The sequence below is a fragment of the Dryobates pubescens genome, chromosome Z, assembly GCF_014839835.1.
Source record: "Dryobates pubescens isolate bDryPub1 chromosome Z, bDryPub1.pri, whole genome shotgun sequence".
NCBI classification, from domain to species: Eukaryota; Metazoa; Chordata; class Aves; order Piciformes; family Picidae; genus Dryobates; species Dryobates pubescens.
In genome coordinates, this window is record NC_071657.1 from 62,544,314 (window position 1) to 62,565,675 (window position 21,362).

The following is a 21,362-nucleotide window of genomic DNA, read 5'->3' on the forward strand; positions in this document are numbered from 1 at the left end:
TTTCACTATTACAGAAAACATACTGACAAATATGCCACATTGTGCTAAACAAGCTTGTTGTATTGTACCATTGGTGCATTATAACCGATTCCATGCAACACTGTAATGAGTTGTTACTTTCTTCAGCCCTGAAGTATGTTAAACTAAAAAAATTATTCAGGTCATGTGAATCACATTTCATCAGTGATTAGGAGCAAACATCTCAACTCCACCTTTGATTTAATGATCTTAATTATCAAGGCCTACAGCTCAGACACTCAGCCATCAGAACTGTAATCAAGCACCAGATTCAGTGTGCAAGAAGCATCAGCTATCAGCACAAATACAGGCTGGGCAAGGAGTGCCTTGAGAGTAGTCTCGAGAAGGGCTTTGTGGTGTCAGGTGATGAAAAACTCAGCATGAGCTGGCAATGTGCACTTGCAGCCCAGAAAGCCAACCATGTCCTGGGCTGCATCAACAGAAGTGTGACCAGCAGGAAAGGGAGGCAATTCCTCTACTCTGCTCTTGTGAGACCCCACCTGGAGTACTGTGTCCAGTTCTTGTATCCCCACCATAAGACGGACATCAAACTGCTGATGCAGTTTCAGAGGAGGGCCATGAGATGATCAGAGGGCTGGAGCACCCTTTGGGGACAGGTTATAAGAGTTGGGGCTGTTGAGGTCTGGAGGAAAGAACACTCCAGGAAGACCTTAGGGCAGCTTTCCAGTACCCAAAGGGGGGACTACAGGAAAGCTGGGAAAGGAGCTTTTTACTAGGTCTTGTAGTGATAGGATGACAGGGAATGGATTTAATCTTGAGGAGGGTAGATTTAGACTGGATATTTGAAAGAAATTCTTTACAGTGAGGGTGGCGAGACACTGCAACAGGTTGCCCAGGGAGGTTGTAAATGTCCCCTCCCTGAAGATGTTTCAGGCCAAGCTGGATGAGGCCTTGAGCAATCTGGTCTAGTGGAGGATGGTGATGGAAGGGAGGTTGGAACTAGATGATATTTAAGGTCCCTTCCAACCCAAACCATTCTATGAATCTATCAATTACCATCCTAAGCTGCTGAGATGATGACTTAAAAGCTCAGCAAGTAGATCATAAGTTCACAGAGCTGTATGAAAAAGGCAAAAAAACCCTAAAAATACGTAACTCTAGGTGAATCTCTGAATTGGCACAAAAGTCAGACTGAAGACAGATACAATTTCAGCAGTACAATTGGAAAATTCTGCCTGAGACCTTAGACCAGTTACTTAGCTACACATTTTAAGCTGTCGTATACTTTTCTGCATGCACTACATGCTACAGGGAAAAATCCTCCGAAGCAGTTTAAATAAATGTCCTCTATACTTACTTTGGCAATATTTTTAACTGGTTTTCTCTAAGTTCCAATATCTGGAGTTTTGTTAATCTGTAACAGAAAAGCATAACAAATTAGCACAATACACTACATTTTATGACAAAAGCAGTATCAGAACATATTTATATTGCTGAATTAGGAAAAAGTAAAAAATAAAAGAAAAAAGGTTCTACAAGCTTGAACTATTTTTCCTGTAGAAATATAAATACATACTGAAATGTGCATTTAATTTTAAACTAGTTCATTCATTGGGGTTTGATAAAGCAGCAAACAAACAATCTTGCCTGCTTTTCTGCACCTCTTTGAACACATCTCTTTTCATTCATCCCAAAGATTTTAAAGCTGTTCACTGGATTTACTGGGGTACTTGCTATCAGCACATGGAGAAGTACACAGGGAATAACAGAAGAAAGTTTAAGGTGCTGAACTTCTAATACTGACAATGTCTTAAACCATTTGATATAAAAAGCCTCATCACTTGAGGTCTCACACATAGTTATAAAAATCCAACTTTAAATTCCTTTTGGATTTCTTTCCATGCTACCATCCTAGTTGGTTTCTTAATCCATTTGGACTGTTAGGCAGTTAGACCTTTCTTTCAGTAAGTCCTTGTTTGCAGGATAAATAACCTCTAAATGCCAAACTCAACTGCTAGGCCAAGGTAAGTCCAAAGCAGTGCTGACATTCAAGCAATGTGCCATCCCTGGTAGAATTCTTTTCATCAGGACCAGTGACAAGACTATCTCTTTGTTAAATGAAATGCAGAGTCAGAGTTTGCGTTAAATACAGACAGAACTGTAACTCCTGTGACCCAGTAACATCATTCATACAACAAAAAAGAGAGCATTAAGTACTCTGACTCAAAAACAAGCTTAGTGAATAGAATAGGAATAGAATAGAATAGGAATAGAATAGAATAGGAATAGAATAGAATAGAATAGGAATAGAATAGGAATAGAATAGGAATAGAATAGAATAGAATAGGAATAGAATAGGAATAGAATAGAATAGAATAGAATAGAATAGAATAGAATAGAATAGAATAGAATAGAATAGAATAGAATAGAATAGAATAGAATAGAATAGAATAGAATAGAATGGAATGGAATGGAATGGAATGGAATGGAATGGAATGGAATGGAATGGAATGGAATGGAATGGAATGGAATGGAATGGAATGGAATGGAATGGAATGGAATGGAATGGAATGGAATGGAATGGAATGGAATGGAATGGAACAGAACAGAATAGAATAATAAACCAGGTTGTAAGAGACCTTCAATATCATCGCGTCCAACCCATCAACCAATCCAACACCACCTAAACAACTAACCCATGGCACCAAGCACCCCATCAAGTCTCCTCCTGAAAACCTCCAGTGATGGCGACTCCACCACCTCCCCAGGTAGCCCATTCCAATGGGCAATCACTCTCTCTGTATAGAACTTCTTCCTAACATCCAACCTAAACCTCCCCTAGCACAGCCTGAGACTGTGTCCTCTTGTTCTGGTACTGGCTGCCTGGGAGAAGAGACCAACATCCGTTAGTCTACAACCTCCCTTCAGGTAGTTGTAGAGAGTAATAAGGTCACCCCTGAGTCTCCTCTTCTCAGGGCTAAGCAACCCCAGCTCCCTCAGTCTTTCCTCAGAGGGCTTGTGTTCCAAACCCCTCACCAACTTTGTTGCCCTTCTCTGGACTCGTTCCAGCAAGTCAACATCCTTCCTAAACTGAGGAGCCCAGAACTGGACACAGTACTAAAGGTGCGGCCTAACCAGTGCAGTGTACAGGGGCAGAATGACCTCCCTGCTCCTGCTGGCCACAGTGTTCTTGATGAAGGCCAGGATGCCATTGGCCCTCTTGGCTGCCTGGGCACACTGCCAGCTCATGTTCAGCCTACCATCAACCAGTATCCCCAGGTCCCTCTCCACCTGGCTGCTCTCCAGCCACTCTGACCCCAGCCTCTAGCTCTGCATGGGGTTGCTGTGGCCAATGTGCAGAACCCGGCACTTGGATGTGTTAAATCTCATGCCGTTGGACTCTGCCCATCTGTCCAGCCTGTGGAGGTCCCTCTGCAGAGCCTCTCTACCCTCCAGCAGATCAACTCCTGCCCCCAGCTTGGTGCCATCTGCAAATTTACTGATGATGGACTCAATGCCCTCGTCCAGATCATCAATAAAGTTGTTAAAGAACATGGGGCCCAGCACTGATCCTTGGGGCACACCACTAGTGACTGGCTGCCAGCTGGATGTGGCACCATTCACCACCACTCTCTGGGCTCGGCCCTCCAGCCGTGCTCCTGTCCAAGCCATGGGCTGACAGCTTGGCCAGGAGTTTGCTGTGGGGGATGGTGTCAAAGGCCTTGCTGAGGTCCAGGTAGACCACATCCACAGGCCTCCCCACATCCACCAGTCGGGTCACCTGATCATAGAAGGAGATCAGGTTGGTCAGGCAGGACCTGCCCTTCCTATATCCATGTTGGCTGGACCTGATCCCTTGGCCATCCTGTAAGTGCTGTATGATTGCACTCAGGACGACCTGTTCCATAATCTTGCCTGGCACTGAGGTCAGGCTGACAGGCCTATAATTCCCTGGCTCATCCAACCAGCCCTTCTTGTGGATGGACACAACATTGGCCAGCTTCCAGTCTTCTGGGACCTCTGATCAGCCTCTCCTGAACATGTTTAATAGTATGTTGTAGGGACAGAGACAAAAAACTTCATCAAAAAAACCAGAATGCTGAAAACTATTCATTCACTCATTTTTGGTTGAATTTGAAAGTAGCATTCTGTTGAGCCTATGAATGACCCAGAGAATACAACAGTCACCTTGAAAAAGAACAGATGTCAACATCACCCAGCACTGCAAGCACTACCTGCCATCAGATAACAACTGTTGGAGGTTCCCCTTCACATAGCTTCTCAAATTAAAAACAACACTCTAACACTACTGAAATAATATCATCAGAGAGCAGTGTAATGCCCCGGAAATCCATGAGGAATTAGCTCGGGACCTGCTGAGCCACCTGGACACCCACAAGTCCATGGGACTGGATGGGATCCATCCTAGGGTGCTGAGAGAGCTGGCAGATGAGCTGGCCAAGCCGCTCTCCATCATTTTCCTCCAGTCCTGGCTCACTGGAGAGGTCCCAGATGACTGGAAACTGACCAGTGTGATCCCCATCCACAAGAAGGGTCGGATGGAGGAACCTGGAAACTCCAGGCCAGTCAGCCTGACCTCAGTGCCAGGGAAAGTGATGGAGCAGATTATCCTGGCAGCAATAACTGCACACCTGAAGGATGGCCAAGGGCTCAGATCCAGCCAACATGGATGTAGGAAGGGCAGGTCCTGCCTCCCCAACCTGATGTCCTTCTATGATCAGGTGACCTGTCTGGTGGACATGGGGAGGCCTGTGGATGTGGTCTACCTGGACTTCAGCAAGGCCTTTGACACTGTCCCCCACAGTAAACTGCTGTCTAAGCTGTCAGCTTGTGGCTTGGACTGCAACACTCTGTACTGGGTTAGGAACTGGCTGGAGGGCTGAGCCCAGAGAGTGGTGGTGAATGGTGCCACATCCAGCTGGCAGCCAGTCAGCAGTGGTGTCCCCCAGGGATCAGTACTGGGCTCCATCCTCTTTAACATCTTCATTGATGATCTGGATGAGGGGATTGAGTCAGTCATCAGCAAATTTGCAGATGACACCAAGTTAGGAGCAGATGTTGGTCAGTTAGAGGGTGGAAAGGCTCTGCAGAGGGACCTCGACCGACTGGACAGATGGGCAGAGTCTAATGGCATGGCATTTAACAAATCCAAGTGCCGGGTGCTGCACTTTGGCCACAGCAACCCCATGCAGAGCTACAGGCTGGGGTCAGAGTGGCTGGAGAGCTGCCAAAAAGAGAGGGACCTGGGGGTGCTGATTGACAGCTGCCTAAACATGAGCCAGCAGTGTGCCCAGGTGGCCAAGAGGGCCAATGGCATCCTGGCCTGCATTAGGAATAGTGTGGCCAGCAGGAGCAGGGAAGTCATTGTGCCCCTGTACTCTGCATTGGTTAGGCCACACCTTGAGTCCTGTGTCCAGTTCTGGGCCCCTCAGTTTAAGAAGGACATCAAGACACTTGAACGTTTCCAGAGAAGGGCAACAAGGCTGGTGAGAGGCCTTGAGCACAAGCCCTATGAGGAGAGGCTGAGGGAGCTGGGATTGTTTAGCCTGGAGAAGAGAAGGCTCAGGGGTGACCTCATTGCCCTCTACAACTACCTGAAAGGTGGTTGTAGCCAGGAAGGGGTTGGTCTCTTCTCCCGGGCAACCAGCACCAGAACAAGGGGACACAGTCTCAAGCTGCGCCAGGGGAGGTTTAGACTCGAGGTGAAGAGAAAGTTCTTCACTGAGAGAGTCGTTTGTCATTGGAATGTGCTGCCCAGGGAGGTGGTGGAGTCACCATCCCTGGAGGTGTTCAAGAGGAGATTGGACGTGGCACTTGGCGCCATGGTCTAGTCATGGGGTCTGTGGAGACAGGTTGGACTCGATGATCCTCAAGGTCTCTTCTAACCTTAGTGAATCTGTGATACTGTGACCTTCCCTAGCACTGACATCAGACTGACAGGTCTGCAGTTCCCCTGGATCCTCCTCCTGGCCCTCCTTGTAGATGGACATCACATCTGCCAATCTCCAGTCAGCTGGAACCTCCCTGGTTAACCAAGACTACTGGAAAATGATGGAAAGTGTATTAGAGAGCAGTTCCACCAGCTCCTTTCAGTACCCTTGGGTGTATTCCATCCAGCCCCATAGACTTTTGTATGTCTAAGTGGAGCAACAGGTCACTAAACATCTCCTCTTGGATTATGGAGGATTCATTCTGCTCCCCATCCTTATCTTAGTGCTCAGGGCATCCTGAGGCAAAGATACTGAGTACCTCAGCCTTTTCCTCATCCTTGACCAGTAAGTTCCCCCCTGCATCCAACAAAGGACAAAGATTATCCTTAGTCTTCCTGTTGTTGTAATACATTTGTAGAAGGATTTCCTGTTCTCTTTAACAGCTGAAGCCAGATAAATTTGTAGTTGGGCTTTGGCCCTTCTTTCTTCACGCATAGCCTCACAACAACTTTGTAGTCTTCCTGAATAGCCTGTCCCTTATTCCAAAGACCATAAGCTCATTTTCTCTCTAAATCATCTCTATTCAGCCAGGCTAGCATTCTCCCCAACAACTCTCAGCATACGATGACAGGCTGCTTCTGTGCTTTTAAGACTTCCTTCCTGAGCAGCATCCAGCCTTCCTGGACTTGGTGCCTCCCAAGTCTCTGAAACAGTCTACTACTGGAAGTCCAAGGTGGCAGTTCTACTGGCTTCCCTCTTCTTCAACAATGAGAACTCGAACATTTTGTGATCACTGTGCCCAAGACAGCCCCCAACCATGACACTGACCATAAGTTCTACTCTGTTCACAAAAAGCAGGTAGGGCTCCTCCCCTAGCAGGCTCCCTCACCAGCTATGTCAGGAAGGTATCCACTGTACACTGGTAGAACATCCAGGACTTTTCCCTCTTTGCTGTGTTTGGTTTCCAGCAGACATCACAGAAGTTGAAGTCCCCCACAAGAACAAGAGCTAGTGATCAGGAGACATCTCCTGGATAACTAAAGAATATTTCAGCTGTCTCTTCATCCTGGTTGGGTGGTAACAGAATCCTACCATGGCATCTGCCTCATTGGACTTCCCCCCTGATTCTTACCCATAAACACTCAACCCTATCATCACCATCATTAAGTTCAAGACAATCAAAACACTCCTTAACATTTAGGGCCAACCCAACATTCCTTCATTGCCTATCCTTATGAAGAGTTTGTAGGCATTTATTGTGGCCCTCCAGTCATGTGAGACATCCCACCACATTTCTGTGATGGCCACTATATCATAGTTTTCCTGATGCACAATGGCTTCCAGCTCTTCTTGTTTGTTTCCCAGGCTGCGTGCATTAGTGTAAATGTGCTTCAGTTGATCTAATGGGCCTGACACCTTTCTGCAAAGGTTAAGTCCTAATTCCTACCTGAATGCAATGCTCATACAGATGGGGAAAAAATGTTAGATAATCTGGACCTCACTAGCTTATAAAGCTTTAACACAAATTTCAAGGGTGAGAGTAAAGCATGAAGATGAATGTAATAGAATGGCATATGGACATACTACAAGCAGTTTCCGTTACATGAATCCTAAGCATCAGGCTAAACATTACTGACAAAAGTGGTGTAAGACCTATTTTGGGCCTATTCTGATCACTATTTTTTAACAGCAGTCTTAAAGGTCAGGGAAAATGTTCTAGCTGGCTAATGTCACAAAGGACAGTCAGAGACAAAAGTGAATTACCAGCACACTGTAGGGAAAAGAGCTGTAGAATCTGAAAAAAATAGAAAAGGGACAAGATGCCAAGCACCAAGTATTCATGATTTCTTGCAGAATCATCAGCTATTTCTAACTGAGCTGCCCAATGCATTAGTCAGTCACATGGGAAATAACACTGGATAGCTCCAAACCCAGCTATTGGCACACCAGAACTTAACCACAGATATTTCCAAGAGAAACAATAGATAATCATAGCATGGCACAAACCATTAAAAGATCTCAATTTTAGTTCTAACTATACCTATACACATTCTCATCCTCTGTTATCAAGAAGATTGATTCAAACTGAAACTCATTCCAAGATATACTAATACAACAAAAACCTTGCTAGCTTCAGTATGGTGTTTGCTAAATTTTTGAGGCACTACTGCCCACAGCTGCCAGTATGAGCAGGCAGCTGAACTCAGTTACTTGATGTGTTCCCATGTAATGAAAAGTAACAGTTTTAAGGCCACACACAGAACGGTTAATGCATCAAATGGAGAAGCTGTAGGTTTGTCCTTTACGGGAATCACCAACAATGCTCTAAAGATCCCAAAGGGTTCTACTAGAGCATTTTTGTTCCTTTGTTTAAAAAAAAATAAATTAAAAATTTCCATATCCTGAAGTTAAAAATTGTTTGCATTGTCAAGTTGAAAAGTTGTACAGTGACAGACTGATTACTTACAACATACTCAGAGGGTTCAGAACCTTACTTAGAAGAGATATTTTATGAAGTCACTGGTTTATAACCTATTTGACCTAAACATTATCTAACCCTGATTTTAGAGCAGCTGATGAGAAAACTTAATTTCAGTTTAATTTTTCTAGCTATAAGCTACAATATTGGAAATCACTATTTATATATTTCAAAATAAAACAAGGCTAAATTCTTCATAGCTACTCAGAAAGCCACTACACTGCACTACACTGGAGAACTGGCTTTCAAGATCCCTTCAGTAACTCCTTTTTTTTTGGGGGGGGGGGGGGGCTGGGAGCTCTTAGTAATTAATAACTTCACCATTTCCCTAACCATTAAGCATTACAGAAGCAGACACTGATACAGAAAAAATTGTAACAGGGCTGTTTTAAAACTGTATGTAAGATTAACTATGCTTAATACCAATTCTGTCAAGCAGAAGTCTTCAATTTCCTCTGTAGTGCTGCTGTTTTTAAACAAGAAAATACTGTCATTCGGTTGGACTATTAAAAACAGACTGGTAAAAAGTATAGGTAATCTTTAAAATGCCAACAAGTAAAGACTATGCATCTTAAGCCTTAATGAGGGCTTTTTCCAACACAAACTTACTGTACTACAAAGAAGCACGATAATTACTTCTGCTGCATCATAAGCAGCTTCTTTGTTAACTATGTGTATGACAGATCTAGTGCTTCTAATCCTCCATCAGGGAATGACTAATAACTGGACATAGAAGAACAGGCCATCAACTCTGATCACAGATCACTAATAAAACTAATACATCTAGGAGAGGGCAAGTGGAATTACAAATATCATTAGCTGCTTCACTCCAAGCATGAAATGATAAACAACCTGCATTCTAAATACACTCTGCCATACTTACCAAACTTGTGCCGTAAAAGAAGAAAGTATGTAAATTATTTTTATTTCTTGACTCTTCATAAGCATTCTGTCTGTCCCAGTTAAAACTGGTGATAAATATGCAGAGTTTTTTTAATGTAACTAATATATGGCATAAATGGATTGTTAATGTACACTTCTTCCCTCCTGTAGTTCATACTTTGCTTGAGAAGCAGCAAAAACTGCTCTGCGTAAATTTAAAACTAAATGTAGGTGTTAAGTTTCAAGTTCAACCTACCTGCCAAAATTGGCTGGCAAAAACTCAAGAAAAGCATCATTCAGGTACAGCTGCGTTAGGTTTAACAGTTGGGAAAATCCATCTGGAAGCCTATATAGAAATAAAGTAATGTCATGCCTCTGTTTCAATTATATTCAGAGTACCAAGCCATATTTTCTGGAACAGCAGCACAGTATTGAAGTACTGCATATCAATAACATGAAGGTGAATCAGAATTTCTATGAAATTGTTACTTGTTACTTCCTTGACAAAATTTCTTTCAAAATTATTTTTAAGAATTGAGAGCAATATCTACAGGTAATAAAAATTACAAACAACAAAAGAAATCTTGCTATGTATTTGTGATCTTCTGACACCCAATGTAGAGGGGACACTCATTACATACAGTAAGATATATGAAAACCTACACAACACCTTCTTTTCCCCCTAGCAAGCAAAGTTTGTATTTCTGGCAGTGGTACTTCTGGCAAATTCATTTTGCCACTATGGAAGACAAGAGGGAAAGCTACTCATAGAAGGTACACTTGAAAAACAGTATTACAAACTTTATAGAGTAAAATTAATTATTAAGAAAGAAAACTGCAGATTTCTCTATGTTCACAGGGAATGATGGACTTCAAGCTGAGAAAACCACATGATGTAATACAGAATTGCCCACACAGCCTATTAACTTGAGCAAAATCCTTTAGTGACACAGCTGCAATAAGGCTAATGAAGATACTTCACGCGTCCAAATGTTGGCATGTGTCTGGCGCAAGATTGAGATTCTACAGTGTTTGCACAAAAGATAAAATACACCCCCAAAATATGGAAAACTTACTTTGAAATTGGATTTACACTGGCTTCAACAACTGTCAAGACTTTACAGTTTTTTATGTTTTCTGGAAACTCCTGTATGCCTGCAAGATACAGAGAGAGGCAGGGAAACAGTCTTAAATTATTAGATATTATCACAGGCATAAAAAATTACACACATAAACCAACTAGCCATACAAACTTCAATTAATTTAGCAACCAGTCGACTGGTTCTCTAATATTTCATTTTCATATTTCAGTTTTCATTAAAGAAATACATCACATCAGTAGGAAATCAGTATTGAATCATTCTACTGCCCAAGAGTTTCACCTCAATCTTTACTATACAATAAAACCAAATAAAAACATGATCATCACAGATGAAGTTGCTTATGTAATGTAGCACTACATTGTTCTTACACCTTGAAGCAGCTGGGTTTATTTTAAATAAACTTTTTCTAAGCATGACAAGCATTCATACTGCAATCCTTCCTCTTGGATTAAGAATGCAGTCTTAAAACAAAAAAGAACATAAACCTAAAGTGCTTGTAAAATAAAAGCAGTTTTTAAACAACTGGGTGTTTCAGGTAACAGAAATATTAGCTCTTCGCCTTTCGATTAAAAAAATGTAATTGTGTCTACTTATAGAGTGCTTTGTGAGACATGCAGAGAGGGCAGCCTCAACTCAGGGAAGGAGACTACTAGGAGGAAATTATACTCTGTGGATGCTTGCTTTCAGGCTAGTGAGTGTGAAATTTCATGCTGCTCCAAGTGACAATAACTTTCTTGCAGTCTAGCTGCAGAGAGAAACACAATGGCAGTGTGTCTTCTCCTTCAGACTGGAAAATGGGATTTGATTGCATCTCTCCATGTATCTGCTTTCAGAATATCAAAACACACACAAAACCAAAGGGGTATCAACTGCTAAGTAGAGTTTTTTGCTTACATAAGAAATTACAGAGTTTCTGATGTTAGCTTACAGTTTGGTTCTTTCTGTGTTTGTGCAATAACAAGATCGAACTGGTACATTAAGACTTAAAAGGCTGAAATACCACATGACAAGAAAAGTAGTCACAAAACACACACTTTCACAGTAAGTCAGTTGGTGACATTGAGTAACCATGGTGACTTGTCCATAAATTCACCTTAAGCAGAAGCATCAATTCTGACAAAGTGGGCTTTTAAAGTCTCTCTTCACAGGAACGTGTCACAGTAAATGGTTGAAACTATTACATTTGACTCATACCAGATGTTGTACTGTTACTGAGAGGTGAAAGACAAGAAAGACACACTAAGGCATAGAGTTAATCCAGGTGTTTAAATACCTCTATGTATCACAGATCCTTTTGGGAAACAGCTTGTTGAACTCAAGAACAGTAAAAATACAGAAGCAGAGGGGACCAGGAAAAATTCTGGTTTACTACCATGTGTGTTCTTACATATGCACACATCTAAATAAAACATGGCTTTATATTTATGGCTTCACCATGTGATCTTTACTGGGGCTCAGTGGAGTCAAAGCAGAAAACAACAGGAGATACTGATTCAACTAACTTTATTACTCCCACAGTTGAAAAATCAAATGAAAAAAATGTAATACTTATAATGCAATGAAGCTTCATTTCTGGAAAGCAGTAGTGATATTTTCAAGTACAAAAACGTTTTTAAAGAAAGATTATAAAATGACAGAAATGTACCTTCCCTATTGTGGCCATATAAACTTTGTATTGAGAAACATTTTCAGGAAGGTTAAATTATACATTATCTTAATTCTAATTGTATCCAGAAGCCTCTTTCACCTAGCAAGAATATCCAGACAGAAAGCATCTAACATGACACGGTATCCTGAACCATGGCAGGTACTAAAAATCTAGCACAAAGGATGTCTGTTATATATGAAGTTACATATGATTGTATGAAGTGGTCTTCTATTGCCTAAAAAAGTACATCAAAACCTCTTTATCGCTGGTGTTACCAGTTTACCTTCTTAAAATATATGTCTACATTACCCAGAGTAAAGCACTGCTTTCCTTATCTGTACTCTTCTTTAGAGGTAGAGCTGTGGGCCATTATTTCTCCTGTTTGAATCACATCAAGAGATTCTTCAAGCTGATTTTTTATGAAAGATTGTCACACTACTGGCCTTGGCTCAGTCCTTGGATGAAAGATTGCTCTGTTCCAATACGTCAAATCTCATGTTTTTAATATTAATATTAGTTGCCACTGAAGCACAGAAGACTTAAATCTGTGATAACTACCTAGAAAAAATCCCATATCAATCTGCTAGAAAGAAGAATGTCTGTGTAAACTTATTCTCAAAAAAATAAGCCAAATAAAATATTATCTATCCAAATACAGACATGTTAAATCATCATGCTTTTGTACAGAACTAGAGGACTCCACAGTAGTCTCATATTTGCCTAGAGGCAGCAACGGTTTAAACAACAAATTAACAACAGAGATAGCACCAATATGAGAAAGCTAATAGTGAAGCCACCCACAAATTTAGTTTTGCTTCTTCTTAAAGCCAGGACTTTGGTATAGATAAATGGTAACCACCATTCAAAAAAGCAGTAATTTGGGAATGACAGCAGGAAATACATGTAAAGTTTGTAGTACGTATTCAAAAGGGAGGGAAAAAGTTTTATATTTTCATATATATACCAGGAGACCACTACTCTCTACCATAGGATGGGAAGCTGCATTTTACTAACTGGCTGTACAACCTACCTTAGCAATATTCCTCCTGCATACAAGAAACATGCACTTATTATAGTTGGGTTATTATTCTTTCAGTTCTCCCACCAAGAAAGCAAATTTAAGAGAAAGTAAGAAAGAAAAGTAGGAAAGCAGAGAACAATGGAAAACTATATGACAGAAGGACAAAGGGCTTTAAAGAGCACTTTTTAAGATTATCTGTTCCTGGTTTCTCTACTTTCTAGCTATCCTCAGTGTCCTTAATCTTCTTCCCTATTAAGAAAGCTCAGTAATTCTCATGGATCTCCATGACCACATCTTTCTGCACTCCTTTTGTAACACTGTGCTAATTAATCTATTTGATAGCCACCCTCACCCTCCGCAAGCATCTGATCAAATGAGCACTGCAAATTGAGATCCACATTCCTTTCTAAATCCCATTTTGATTGTGGGTTGTTTTTTTCCACTGCTTCCTTGTCAAGGGTTAGGGCTGGGCTCGCCACTAGAGGAGTTAAAGAGGAGATAAAGTTTCTCTCTATTAACCCCTCTCCCTTCCTGCAGTGGAGCAGCAAAGGAGTAAGGGAAAGAGACTTAAGGATTGGAGGTGCCCCCCTGGTGGCAATTACATCACTGTTACTGATGCTGTGGCCTGCACTGGGACAGTCCCAAACTGGATGCAGCAGCAGATGGAAACTGGATTATGGAATTGTATTCAAGAACACAGAATTAAAGGCAGAATGGGCAGAATCCTCTTCAGACATCACCAAAGAAGAGAGCTTGGTGCTCAGCTTTATACTGAATACATAGAATACATGAATATATGGAATGAAACTCCTAGTTGTTCAGTTTTTAGCCACCCTTCCCATGTGATCCTCTAAACACAGGTGCAGCCTTTTACTTTCTGCTCCACCAACATGATACACAAGATTTAGCAGTGACCTCAGTCTGCACAGGAGCAAGTGTAAGAGCCTTTGTGAATAATAGTAAACATCAGCCTTTCAGTAATAATTATAAACATCAATCATTATCCACTTCTAGAAGCAGACACTGTCAGCTGTTAACTTCAGAAAGCGCAGTTACTTAGAAGAAACTGAATTGAAAAGTAAAATTCCTGAACAAAGCTAGGTCTGTTCTAACTCAAACCAGGACACTACTTTATACACTAATACTCAAAGGACTGTATCAAATGGTGCAACAAATTACTTGGGGGTTATCTCATCTGTTATAGCCTTACCTGACTTTTCTTGAGAATCATCGTATAGACACATTCTTCATCCTGTTGTTTCCTGCTTTATATTGTAACAACCATTACCCTAAGCAATTTGAGTGCTGTAGTTGATACACAGATCATGCTGTTTCCCAAAAAAAACCCCCAAACCATCATAGCTGTGGAGGACAGCCATTTGCAAAGCACAACAAGAGAAAACGCAATTTGCTCGTAATCTGTAATTCTAAGCACCAGATCCAAACTGAATTGAGATCAGTTCTTTTTGTAGTCTAGTTTTCCATAGCAGCGAGATTTACATAACACCTTTTAGTATTTGTCTGCTCCTTCCTTCCTGTTTTCTCAAATTTAAGGCACTGTTAAAAACTCACTGTTGTGTTTCTACAAAACCCAAATATATTTTTTTTTCAAGTGGGGGAGTGGGGAAACAGGATGAAAGAAAATTTGGCAGTGAGATAAGGAAGAAGAATCTAAAATTCTTGTTTGGAGTAACCTGAAAGCAGAAAGCATTCAGTGTTCAGAACTGTACTTGGCAAAAACTCATCAGCTAGCCAGCCTAGCCTAGAAAGTAGTGTTTACTCATGATCCCAGACCAGCTATATCACATGCCCAAAGGCCATACCAAAAAAGGTCATGTAGGGATTTCAGGTCAATGGCCACAAATCTAAAGGTAATCAACCTCATTTCTGGATCACATAACAGAGCTGAACTACAGAATTTTGCCTGATCTCTAACGCCCCAGAGAGCAGCAATTGCTTTGGCACATCTTGTCAGAACAAATGTGCACAAATGTCCCTCTATTTAGACTGGATTAAGGCAATTTTAGGTATAATTGGGAGACCCACTCACCATCTGGAGTTACACTCATCTCCCTTACACAGTGTAATCCTTTCCTATCCACCAGGGTCACCATAACTTGATGAACAGGAGAGAAAACTGGGACAACATTTTTCCTTCATCACGTAATTTTTATTTCCACTCAAGAAATACTAGGAATTCCAAACTTACAGAAAATTGTGCAAGTTGCATCTGCCACTGGCAGAATCCTTCACTGAAACGAATCCAAGATCTGACATCCCCCTACTGTTTCAGTCCTACTGCAGTTGGGGGCTTGCTCTGCTGTTCATATTCTAGTCATGTTGTCGTATTTTTTCTTCACAGTCAGATGCCAAAACTTCTGTTATTGAAACTGTTACAGCTATACAGCAGCACCTCCCCATCAAGTTCCACCTTTTGTCACACAGACACTTTAAATAGGTTTGCCAAAATAAGTATTGGTTCAATTCCTAGAAAGCAGGAAGAAAATCACTAATACATGAGACCTGTGCAAGCCACATGGGTGACATCCTCAAAGAAAACAACATATAGCTACACCTCTCAGTTTGTGGGGATTGTAAAGGGAAATTACCTCCAAAAAAAAGGCATATCAAAAAGTCCTCTTGCTGCAAAATAAATGAAACTACAGCCTGCTGAGCACCCATCCCACTCTGAACCTTTAGAAGTATAGAGAACAGAGAGGCAAATGTATTGGTTCAGTTTGCCTGAATATGAAATCAATCTTAATTATGTACATTCTTTCATCAGCTAATCTATTCATCTTGGTTTCAGCTTCCAGGAAAGCAGTTTTTCAGACCTGCTTGAAGGTAGCTCCCACCACAAAAGGAGCAGCTTCTTGTTTTGTTGCACTTCGGCCTCTGCTACAACTGTCCTTCCAGTCAATATGGATCAAATATGGGGAAAAAAATATTTACGCTGGTCACGAATACACATCAGAATGCTCCCTAAGATTACATAAAATCTCTTTGCAAAATCTGAATTTCTGAACAGAAAACTTAAATGAAAGTATCAGTCAGGCTCTACTCTCATGTATTCAGGATTTCTGCATATCTTCTGAATTAAAACCAGCACTTCTCATTATCCAAAGTAAGCATCGTGTCAGATGAATCATTTCCCTGCACAGTGCTGACCCATACATCCCTCCTTTTGAATAGCCATTCCTTTTTTGAAAATTCTCAGGGGATCCCTTACTGTAGATAGTTTCAGATCACCCAGGATCTCAGGTTTCCCGGTGAGGCCTGACCAGGCTATAAGGCAGCAGCAACACCTTCCTCTCCTTTTCAGAGCTGGAATTACAGTTCAGCCCAAGACTGGCCTCAATGTCCCTGTGCAAATGGTGGTACTCAGTACTCTAGTCACCATCAAGCAGTTTAGAAGCCTCTGGCTTTACTAAAGTAATTAAAACAAAAAAAAAAAAAAAGAAAAAGTAGTCAAGAAAGAGGAGCAGCTCTTCCAAATGTCCTTTTTTCTAGTTCTGCAAACAGATATCCCAAAAGCATTTGAAACCTGCTATATGTAACATCAGTAGGTTCTCTTGTACACTTAAGTGTCCCAGAAGTGCCAAATTCCTTGCAACATGGTTTTCCTTGGATATAAACATTACAGAAGCCTGGCTTTGTCTCTCTCTTTTTAAAGGAAAAAATCTGTAAGTTTGGAGATCTGTGAAGGGAACCTACCTTTCTCAAGTAAAACTGAAAAACCAAATCTGTCACAGATTTAACCTATCAGAGAAAGAGAAGTTTCCTTCCTAGAAAATCTTTTGCTTCTTTCACAAAAATCTAATTGAAAAAAATCTTACAAAATGCTTACAAAATTCTGAAAACAAACTCCACTGGATTTCCTGATGAGTAACAAACAAGAGAAACTGAAAGCGTTGGTACACCAGGAAAATTACGATGCAGTTGCTATTACAGAAACGCAGTGGGATGATTCACACAACTGGAGCACTGCACTGGATGATTATAAGCTCTTTAGGTGAGACAGGCAAGGGAGAAGAGGAGGAGAGGTGGCCCTGTTTACTAGGGATTCTCTCAACACCACAGAACTTGAGGTTAAGGATGAAAGGACTGAGTGCCTATGGGTAAAAATCAGAGGTAAGGCTAGCAAAACTGATATCCTGGTTGGAGTCTGTTATAGACTACCTAACCAGGATGAAGAGGCAGATGAAGTATTCTACAAGCAGCTGGAGGGCATCTCAAGATTGCCAGACCTTGTTCTTGTGGATGGTTTTAACCTGCCAGATATCTGCTGGGAACTTAACACAGAAGAGAGGAGGTAGTCCAGAAGGCTCTTAAGGGTGTATGGAGGACAGCTTCTTGAGACAGCTTCTGTGCGAGCCTACCAGGGGTGAGGCCTTGCTTGACTTGCAGGAGTTTTCAATATGCAGGGAAACAAGGAGGAGCAACAACAAAACCCTTACCTTGGACTTCTGGAGGGCAGACTTCAGATTATTTAAGCAACTAACCTGGAAAGTACCTTGGGAAGTGGCCCCTAAGAGCAAAGGGATCCAGGATGGTTGGACCTACTTCAAACAGGAACTCTTGAAGGCACAGGAACAGGCTGTCCCAATGTGCCAAAAGATGAGCCCATGGGAAAGGGTGACTGGCCTGGATGGCAAGAATCTTTTGAAGGAATTAAGGAGGGAAAAAGAAGATCTATCACCTTTGGAAAGGCAGGGAGGTAACTTGATATATGTTTAAGGATGTGGTTAGATCATGAAGGAGAAAAATTAGAGGCAAAAGCAGTTAGAACTTAAACTGGCAACTTCTGTGAAGCACAATAAAAAGCATTAGAACAGAACAGAATAGAATAGAATAGAACAGAACAGAACAGACCAGACCAGACAAGGTTGGAATAGAGCTTCAAGATCATCCCATCCAACCCATCATCCAACACCACTTCCTAATATCCAGTCTGAACCTCCCCTGGCACAGTTTGAGACTGTGTCCTCTTATTCTGATGCTTGTTGCCTGGGAGGACAGACCAATCCCCACCTGGCTACAACCTCCCTTCAGATAGTTGTAGAGAGCAGTACAGTCTCCCCTGAGCCTCCTCTTCTCCGGGCTAATCAACCGAGGGGCAAGAATAACCTCCACTCTTTATTGGACTTGGAGGGGAATATTGTAACCAAAAATGAGGAAAAGGTAGAGGTACTAAATACTTTCTTTGCATCAATTTTCAACAGTAAGACAGAAGGGCTTCAGGATAACTGGCCTCGTGTACTGGTATATGGGGTCAGGGAGCAGTATAGTTCCCCTGTGATCCAGGAGGAAGCAGCTAGGGACTTGCTGAGCCACTTGAATAGTCACAAGTCCCTAGGACCGGATGGGATCCATCCTAGGGTGCTGAGAGAGCTGGCAGATGAGCTGGCCAAGACACTCTCCATCATTTAGCACCAGTCCTGGCTCACTGGAGATGTGCCAGATGACTGGAAATTGGCCAGTGTGATGCCCATCCACAAGAAGGACTGGATGGAAGAACCTGGAAACTACAGGCCTGTCAGCCTGACCTCAGTGGCAGGCAAGATTGTGGAACAGGTCATCTTGAGTGCAATCACAGCACACCTGCAGGACGGCCAAGGGATCAGACCTAGCCAAGACAGATTTTGGAGGGGCAGGTCCTGCCTGCCCAACCTGATCTCCTTCTACAATCAGGTGACCTGCCTGGTGGGTGTGGGGCAGGCTGTGGATGTAGTCTACCTGGACTTCAGCAAGGCCTTCAACACCGTCCCCCACAGCAAACTCCTGGCCAAATTGTCAGCCCATGGCTTGGACAGCAGCACTCTGTGCTGCATTAGGAACTGGCTGGAGGACTGAGCCCAGAGAGTGGTAGTGAATGGTGCCACATCCAGCTGGCGGCCAGTCACTAGTGGTGTTCCCCAGGGATCAGTGCTGGGCCCCATCCTGTTCAATATCTTTACTGATGATCTGTATGAGGAGATAGAGTCCACCATTAGCAATTTTGCAGATGACACCAAGCTGGGGGCAGGTGTTGATGTGTTGGAGGGTAGGAGAGCTCTGCAGAGGGGCCTTGACAGGCTGGACAGATGGGCAGAGTGCAAGGGCATGAGATTTAACAGATCCAAGTGCGGGGTTCTACACATTGGCCACAACAACCTCACACAGTGCCACAGGCTGGGGTCAGAGTGGCTGGAGAGTGGCCAGGCAGAAAGAGACCTGGGGATACTGGTTGATGGTAGGCTGAACATGAGCCAGCAGTGTGCCCAGGTGGCCAAGAAGGCCAATGGCATCCTAGCCTGTATAGGAATAGTATGGCCAGCAGGAGCAGGGAAGTCATTGTGTCCCTGTACTCAACACTGGTTAGGCCACACCTTGAGTCCTGTGTTCAGTTCTGGGCTCCTCAATTTAAGAAGAACATTGAGATACTTAAATGTGTCCAGAGAAGGTCAGTGAGGCTGTTGAGAGGTCTCAAGCCCAGACCCTAGGAGGAGAGTTTGAGGGAGTAGGGGTTGTTTAGCCTGGAGAAGAGGAAGGCTCAGGAAAGACCTTATTGCTCTCTACAGCTACCTGAAAGGACGCTGTAGCCAGGTGGGAGTTGGTCTCTTCTCCCAGGCAACCAGTGACAGAATCATAGAATCAACCAGGTTGGAAAAGACCTCAGAGATCATCAGAGATCAAGTCCAACCTATTACCCAACACCTCATGACTAACTAAACCATGGCTTCAAGTGCCATGTCCAATCCTTTCTTGAACACCTCCAGGGACATTGACTCCACCACCTCCCTGGGCAGCACCTTCCAATGACCAATAACTCTTTCTGTGAAGAACTTTCTCCTCACCTTGAGCCTAAACCTCCCCTGGCACAGCTGGAGACTGTGTCCTCTTGTTCTGGTGCTGGTTGCCTAGGGTTTTAAAAATTCAGTCAAGCTAAGAGGGGCAGCAACAAAACCTCCACTCTGGACTTCTGGAGGGTGGACATCAGGCTACTTAAGGACCTAACTCAGAAGGTACCTTGGGAAGCAGCCCTTAAAAACCATGCAGTCCAAGAGGGCTGGACCTACTTCAAGAAAGTAATCTTGAAGGTGCAGGAACAGGCTGTGCCAATGTGCCAGAAGATGAGCCGCTGGGGCAGACAGCCAGCCTGGATGGGCAATGAACTTCTAAAAGAACTAAGGGAAAAAAAGAGGGTGTATCATCTTTGGAAGGAAGGAGAGGTTACCCATGAAATGTTTAAGGATGTTGCTAGGTGATGCAGGAAAAAAAGGTAGAGAGGCAAAAGCCCGTTTAGAGCTTAGACTGACCACTGCTGTGAAGGACAACAAAAAATCCTTTTACAAATATATTAATGGCAAGAGGACAACCTCCACTACTTAGTGGACATGGAGGGGGATATTGTAACTAAAGATGAGGAAAAGGCAGAGGTGCTTAACACCTTCGTCTTAATTTTTAATAGCAGAACAGGTTGTCTTCCAGACAAGTGGCCTTCTGAGCTGGTATATGGGGTCAGGGAGCAATATAGTTCACCTGTAATCCAGGGGGAAGTAGCTAGAGACCTGCTCAGCCTCTTGGATCCCCACAAGTCCATGGGACCAGATGGGATCCATCCTAGGGTATTGAGAGAGCTGGCAGATGTGCTGGCCAAGCCACTCTCCATCATTTTTCAACTGTCCTGGCTCACTGGAGAGGTCCCAGAGGACTGGAAGCTGGCCAAGGTGATGCCCATCCACAAGAAACGCCAGAAGGAGAAACCAGGGAATTCCAGACCTGTCAGCCTGACCTCAGTGCCAGGCAAGATTATGGAACAGATCATCTTGTGTGCAATCACACAGAACTTACAGGATGGCCAAGGGATCAGGCCCAGCCTGAAGCAAAAAAGGCGTGACCTTTTATGAGTTATTAAAACACCATGAAGATGCTTTCTTGTACTAATACTTTTTGGTAACAAATGTCCAACTTCGAAAAATTTCTGCAATTTTGGTTTTTCATCTAGACATCGAACATTATTCACAGGTTTCTGCAGTTCTACTTAGAAAACTGGATGCTTTCCTGTGTGACAGGTCTCCCCTTGTGAGATAGACTCCACAATTCATAAAGTAATTTGAACACATTTTAAAACTAAGGGTTCATTCTTGACTTTTTTATCAGCTCTTTAGAAAATTCAATACTTCTCTCTTCAGTCAAGACATTTGATTATGCCTATGACACAAACAGCTCAACTATCTTTCATGAAAATACTTTCAGATTTCATGTATGGTAGTATTCAAAAGCTAACATCTAACCATCTAACATCTAATATACAGCC

The 21,362-nt window shown here is 42.6% G+C and overlaps 1 protein-coding gene across 1 annotated transcript in view; it reads right to left on the reverse strand.

The window, feature by feature from the left end:
* The window catches only part of ERBIN (erbb2 interacting protein), a 137,676-nt gene that overhangs the window by 49,893 nt on the left and 66,421 nt on the right, over positions 1–21,362 (reverse strand). Inside the window, exons 6-8 of the mRNA XM_054177740.1 lie at positions 10,368–10,446; positions 9,548–9,637; positions 1,337–1,393 (exon numbers count right to left, since the gene is read on the reverse strand). Of these exons, the coding sequence (XP_054033715.1) occupies positions 1,337–1,393; positions 9,548–9,637; positions 10,368–10,446 (226 nt within the window). The remainder of the gene's footprint in view (positions 1–1,336; positions 1,394–9,547; positions 9,638–10,367; positions 10,447–21,362) is intronic.